The 6787-nt window shown below is 39.9% G+C and overlaps 2 protein-coding genes across 2 annotated transcripts in view; one reads left to right on the top strand and one right to left on the bottom strand.

The window, feature by feature from the left end:
* The window catches only part of LOC106934660 (vasoactive intestinal polypeptide receptor-like), a 26952-nt gene that overhangs the window by 3962 nt on the left and 16203 nt on the right, over positions 1 to 6787 (top strand). The window contains exon 2 of the mRNA XM_015014697.1: positions 2457 to 2570. Coding sequence (XP_014870183.1) covers positions 2457 to 2570 — 114 coding nt within the window. The remainder of the gene's footprint in view (positions 1 to 2456; positions 2571 to 6787) is intronic.
* Positions 5361 to 6787, bottom strand: part of LOC106934659 (kelch-like protein 40a) — a 27351-nt gene continuing 25924 nt past the window's right edge. Inside the window, exon 7 of the mRNA XM_015014696.1 lies at positions 5361 to 5371. The gene's annotated coding sequence lies outside the window, so the exon portion shown is untranslated. The remainder of the gene's footprint in view (positions 5372 to 6787) is intronic.

Genomic DNA, 6787 nt, shown 5'->3' with positions numbered 1-6787 from the left:
CATTTAAAGCCGAAAGCGCGCGGACCAATCACACCGCTGGCGCCTCTGCGCTTTGCCTCGCGCGCTGCCGCTGCTTTACCTCAGCGGGATCGCGCGCGCCTCCTTTCACTCAAACTGGACACAGGCTGACCTGTATGGATATTTACATAAACCTACTGTGAGGAATTATGATCCTTTGGAGAACTCTAGGTAAGAGTTTAAAACCCGCCGCGATAGCTCTGGTTGCGCAGCTCAATGTGAACCGCAGGAATAACTTGTAGCGAATTCAGAGGCGCGTTGTGGAGTGGTGAGAATGATTTATCTTTGTGAACGAACAATTATATGCGGCATTTACATCTCAACACGCTGCCCAGTGTGTGGCTCTGTGTCTGTCTTCCCTGTAAAGTTTATGTCTGTGGTCCCGGTTGGCCGGAGCGTTTGTGGATAACGAGCAGCGCTAACCTCATCATGCAGGTTCAGCCCGGTGAGGAGTTTTAACGCTCTCCTCGGAGTCACGCATCACGCTGATTTTATATTATTTTATTATTATTTTTCCGGTTACACGATGCATCAAACCATATCAAATGCGTCGTCTACTTAAACTCGTCCCATAAACTCGACCAACCAGAATAGTTTCTGTGACGATTAAAAACTCAACAGACACGAAATGGAAGAGCTACTAAAGCCACATTAGCAGCATTGAATTAAATCTCCCGTTTGTTGCGCATCTCTGCGTAGTGCAGTAAATTACCTCATCATGCAGGGCTGGTCCAAGGCTGTATGAGGCCTTGAGCAGAATTTGATGTAGGGGCCCCTTTTGTTCCTAAAAATCATCAGTACCTCTAACAGCTTCTGTGTTAGATTTAGTGAAATATGGGAGAAGGGAGTAGTTTAATTGGCCAGCCTAAAAAGCAATAAGTTATAATCGCAGTTTACTAATTTGGATTTGTAAATTCAAAGATTAAACTCACAGCATCAGATTGTTGCTATAATAACAAAAAAATCTAACTATGAATATTGTTCTTTGAAGTTTTACAAAGTAAACTTGCCAGTTCCTTAAAATCTTGTATTTAAATGTTAAACAATTTAAAATCATTTCATTTATCTATGCCTAAATAATTGAATAAAATTTAACAGCATAGATAATCTCAATAAACAAGTGTTACATTATGTATCTGTGGTCTGTTTTAAAATATTAGCGTTTATGGGGCCCCTGAAGCTCTTGGGGGCCCAACGGAGCTGCTGACTTAATTTGGATTAAACAGAAGTGCAAATTTGTTGTTTTTAGACTAATTGTGGGTTTAAACAGCATTTCACTGGAGATCTTTTCTGTTAACATATAATTACACAGTAATAGTTTTACATTTCCTGTCACCTTAACATCTTTTAATACAAAAACACAGTGGACCGCCTCGCCACCCCGACCACCGGGCTTAGCAAGTTTTCTGGGGGAAACCCTGAAGTCCAGTTCAGCAAATTGTCCTCTGATGCCTTTATTTTTATTTTTTAACTTGTGTGTATTTCAGTACTTTAATCTCAATGTAAATATTTCATATGTGGAACAAAAAACAAGAGTAATCACTCTCTATTTGTAAAATTACATTTTATTTTGTTGCTTTTAGTTGTTTTTCTTCTTTCTAAACTGTGATGTTATCCTATCACAGAAAATTCCTGTGAAATACATCAAACTTTGTACTTGTGACAAAATGTGGAAGAGTCAAAGTCATTTTAAGTTTAATTGAAAATTTCTGGACTCACCTCTCACTGTAAGCAAATGGAGCGTTCCTTTGGGACGGAAAAGCAAAACAAATCCACCCGAGCTACGACTTTCATTTACACGAATCACTTTTTTACAAAAGAACAAATCAAGCGACGAATATGCAACAATGAACCTCAATTTGGTTGTTTGTTGTTTTTATTCTTGATAGGTTTTGAATTACATGTGACGAAGTGATGGGGGGTGAAAGCAGCACACAGTATGCCATTACACTCTGCTCACTTATAATTTCACCGTGTGACAGAAACACTGGCGAGAGACGCTGAGAGACGGCTCATTTTCACACAACACAAAAGTCATTAAACTCCCATCAGCGTTTTAACTTTCTCGTCATTTGCTGTGAATAAACTCCATCTCGAATGTATCCTCGGGATAGTGTTTCGATAGGTTGTGGGAGCAGGTGTGGTACTGTGGCGACCTGATCCCTAAAGTTACGGCTCCATCTTCTGAATTCAAACAGCAGCTAAGGAAGGGAAGCTGCTTTAATAGTCATGGTGACACTCTGTTACCTCGGCTTGTCCGCCGTCACGGACCCGGGCCACGGCAGCAAACGTTACATGTTTCAGCTGCCGCGGTAATTCCATCTTCGGCTTAATCGGGCCGCGTGACCTTGAGCCCTTTGGTTGTACAGTGTTTCCTTCTGTTGATTATGCATCACTTTTGGTCATTTCAGCTCATATTCTTCTGTTTTTCCTGGCAGGCTGCAACATCACTTGGGACAAGATCGCCTGCTGGCCCTCTGCCGACGTCGGAGAGGTGGTCACCATCCCGTGCCCCAAGTATCTCTTCTACTTCACCAGCAACGCTCTTCCTCGTAAGACTCCACCTCATGAATTAAATTGTGTTTGGTGTGAAGCGTCTGTTAATATCCTTATGGCTTCTGTAAAAACAGTTTTCCACATTTCTGAGCAGATTTACACCGAAATGACTTTTATAACGTCAAATAAAACATGAATTAAATTACCGCATTTAGTGACTTTTATGGCCATATTAGTGTAGTTTATGTTACAGGTGTGTTTCTGTCAGAACTGAAGAAGGCTTTTGGATTAGAGGGGAAACGTCTTTAAGAAACACAGGAAGTTCATTTGCCTTCTATTTGGATTTGCAAAACAAAATATGAAAAGTGAAGCTTAGAGAGGAGTGTTTTCCAGGGTGTGGCACTGCAGTGTAAATAATAGCTGCACTTCTGTTTTTAAATGACAGAAGATGAGATAATCTCGTGTAGTTTTGTACACATGTATGAAATTTGTGCTTTGTTTATGAAACTAGGCTAGAAAATCCTATCAAGCTGTGATTTTTCACATTTTAATTCTGGGTGTGATAACATACCTGCGCACGGATTATATTACAAGTTAAATCCAAGTTTTGGGGGCCATAAAACATCATCCGGTGGCTTTTTCAAAGGGTCAAAAGGATAAAACTGAGGGAATAAGATATTAAATGCACTCTTTGACATTTTTAATATTATCGTCCAGGTTAGCAGGACAACAACTGTTGAGGTAGATTACATTAGTCCAAACTAATAACTTGATTGTTTCACTCTGTCTGTGCTGCATCACTGCTGATGGACGCCTCACAGTTGTAGTTCACGTTGCACATTTGAAGATGCCTTGTGTGGTGGCTCAGGTTCATTTCTCACTATGAATCATTTATATTCTGATTATTCGTCTGCGTGAACGACTTGGTTGCCCGATGACTCAGTTTTGCTGTTTCTCATGGCGGTGAAATTCGCCTGGATTTATTATTGTGAGTCAGGGTCTTTAAATATTTCAAAGAGCCTGACAGTTTCCCTTTGCGGTTTGACCCATTTCAGATATTGAACTTTATCAGTCCAAGCGTTATCAGTGCATCGTTGTTGCGCTGATGCAAAATGTATCATAAAAGGTGTTATAATCTGTGGTAATCTATCGATGTTCATCCTGAACAAAACAAACAAACGGAGCGCTTCCTCTGTCTGTGCTCAGATCTGCTCTGGGTAAATTCACGCTTCTCTAGACCTAATTCAGTCATGACCTAATTAATTCAAGTTCATAGTTCAGCACCAATTCATTCTGAATTAAAGTCTAAAATGAACCAGTTCATGTTCAACTAAAGATGAACATTTTTAGATATTTAATCTGATAGTTAGCATACTTGTTATGATAGCATAGGTGGCCTTGGCATTGCCTGTTTGTTCACATCATTTTAAATCTCTCCTGCTCTCTTTTCTCACACAAATCATACTTTAATATAAATAAATTCCCAATGTAGCTGTTCATATATGTACATGTTTCTTTGCTCCTCATGTCAGAAAGCAAAATAAATCTAAAATTATGGAGTGGAAAAGGATTTTTTAGAAGGACAAGAATGGCATTTGTCTTTTAGAAAGATCCTGGTTTTTGTTTAAACCTGTCAGTTGATAGAATCATCATGTAGAATCACCATTTGAACTCTTATTTCTGTCCTTTTTTACCTGTGTGACAGTCAAAGAAAAGAAGTTAAATGTGACACAGTGCACCAGGGTGAGGCTGCATTCCTTTGTTCGTTTCTGTTTTACCTGCAAACAAACTCACATTCCCTGCCTGCAGCAGGTTCACACACATTAGGACAACAAGAAGGGCACAGAAAGAAAACCTTAGCACAAGTTAGCAATTTAAATGGCTTTCAGTGTACAGAGTTAAGCTTAAAGAAAGTGGAGAGGCTTAGAATATCAACAGCCAGTCAACACAAAGACTTATGTATTTTTGGGTAACATTAGCTGTGTTTCCATTACAAACGTGCCCAAAAAATATTAAACAATGTCAAAAAAACTCAATTTCGCAATTGTGTTGTTTCCATTAAATAAGAAACTGAACTAAAATCACACATGAATAAGCTTGTTCATGCAATACGTCATTATAAGCCATGCAGCGCCATCATTGCCAGCAGTAACATCCGGTTGTTGATCACATTTTGGTACAGTCCAAAATCCGCCTCATCCCAGCTCAGAAACGTTTTAACGAAAAACACAAGTTTTCTCAAAACTGCCGCGTTTCCATTGAGCAAATTTATTTTCATAATTCCATTTTGCGCTTTTTTATGGTCAGTGGAAACGCAGCTTATTTGATCTGCATCTACGATCATGTACACACATACACAGTCCTGGCCTTAAGTTTGTGTCGTCATGTGGAGATGTCACTATTTTTTTCTGCATTAAGAAACTGAAATTTACTGCCAATCGTTTCATGGTGCCAAGATCGACGCAGCTCAAATTTGTCAGGTAAAAGTCACAGTCAATAAGTTCAAAAATGTTTCAAAAAACAAGCTTAATGTACAACTCATATCTATTTGGACACACAACTCTGGTTTAAAGACAACAAGCTTACTGATAACATCAGCAGACTGATAACCCAGCTTTCTCCAACTTCTATATTCTCTTCTTTTACACCCGTTGTCAATGGCAACAATCATGATCTGCTGCAACAGGAAGTATCTTTATCAAGTGGACTTTACTTATTTGCTGGGGTAGTATGTCGTGTTTTCTTAGTTCTGTATCTGTCATACAATATTCCTCAGCTTCTCACAGTTATTAGACTCACCTGCAATCACCCTCCCCAGCATAAGCACATCTCAACTCAGTCAGTCACCTGTCAGATCCTGGGCTGTTGTCACAAACCTATTGGTTCTTGCCTGCTGTTCAATAAAACAAAATCAGTGTTTTAGTGCTTAGGCCTGAATTTCTTTTCCAGACGGGAGATAACAGACGAAACTTGGATGTTGCTCATCTCATCCCCTCTCCATTTTTAGTTACACATATTCGCACCTCTTCAGCTGTTGCCAGTATCATCGTGCTTAATACGTGAAAAAACAAAGCGGAAATACAGGGTGCTCAGAGCGTCCCGCTGGGCCATACATATGATGTAATGCTGCTCCACTGTCACACGCCGTCAGCTCTACATCCAAGTGACATGAAACAAACAGGTTCTTCTCGCAGCACCATCAAAGAAAACATGCTGTTTATTTGTCTTTCTTTGATGCGTGAAAGCCTCGCGGGGATGCAACGCTAATTATGTGCGAACTATCCCCTGGACGAGGAATTTACTGGCTGGTTTGCAAGACTGTTTGGGCCGAACTTCCGAAAATGATCCCCTGCTTCTCTCCGCTTATCACTAATTGTCACACTGGGTCATTTTAGTGTAATTATGCTGTAATATTTGAAGGAGTTGTTTATTTGTCTTCTGCAAGCTGCAAAGCCTCAATTTTATGTTGGTGCACCAATTTTGTGTCTTTAAATATGAATACATAGTAGAAAGATAAAAAAGCAATTACAAAAAATAAGAATAATAAAAGAGAATTCAAGAAATAAGTACCAAGTTGACCTGACACTTGCATGAATTTATTAATGTTTACAATATGAAGGCAGTGGCAAAACATGATGCATTGACTTCATGTTTTCCTTTGCATGCTGGGATATTTCGCATTTTATTGTAAATTAACCGTGGCTAGGCGAAAGTAACACACATAGGTAGAAGAGGTTCAGTGATTTGAGACAAAGTAAAAGATTTGACATGACATGGACTCATAGCCATCGCTCATCATTAACAAGATGAGATTTACTCGTATACATCATCATACATTCACTTCCTTGCAGTGAAGAGTTGGGACACAGAAGTCTCATTGTGACAGTCAGGTTGTGTTCCTGAAGACCACCCACTCGTTTAATAGAGAGACATCCTGACTTGTGTAACGCCGACCTCAGTTGGAGCTGTGAGAGCCGGGGTCAAGGTTCAACTTTACTGAAGGCAGGCAGTGAATACCTGTGCCTGTGCATCAGGCACAACAGCTACAGCTGCTTCCTGCTGAACTAGAAGTGGATCTATAGGGTCGATCTCTGTTTTTGTAACTAATTTACCAGGCTGAATTCCTCACACTGCTCTGAGGCCCTAATGCTCCGATCCACAACCTCCTTTCCCTTCTTGCTGCTCTTCTCTTTCCTATTTATCATTCTCTGCAATTTTTAGGACAGAACGGTGTGCATGCACATTACAGGTTTACTTACAAGAATAGATGCAT

The sequence above is a fragment of the Poecilia latipinna genome, unplaced genomic scaffold, assembly GCF_001443285.1.
Source record: "Poecilia latipinna isolate Pla-1442-1.1 unplaced genomic scaffold, P_latipinna-1.0 Scaffold1839, whole genome shotgun sequence".
Lineage (NCBI taxonomy): Eukaryota > Metazoa > Chordata > Actinopteri > Cyprinodontiformes > Poeciliidae > Poecilia > Poecilia latipinna.
Note: the sequence above shows the minus strand (reverse complement) of the source record. Positions and strands in the feature narration are given on the sequence as shown.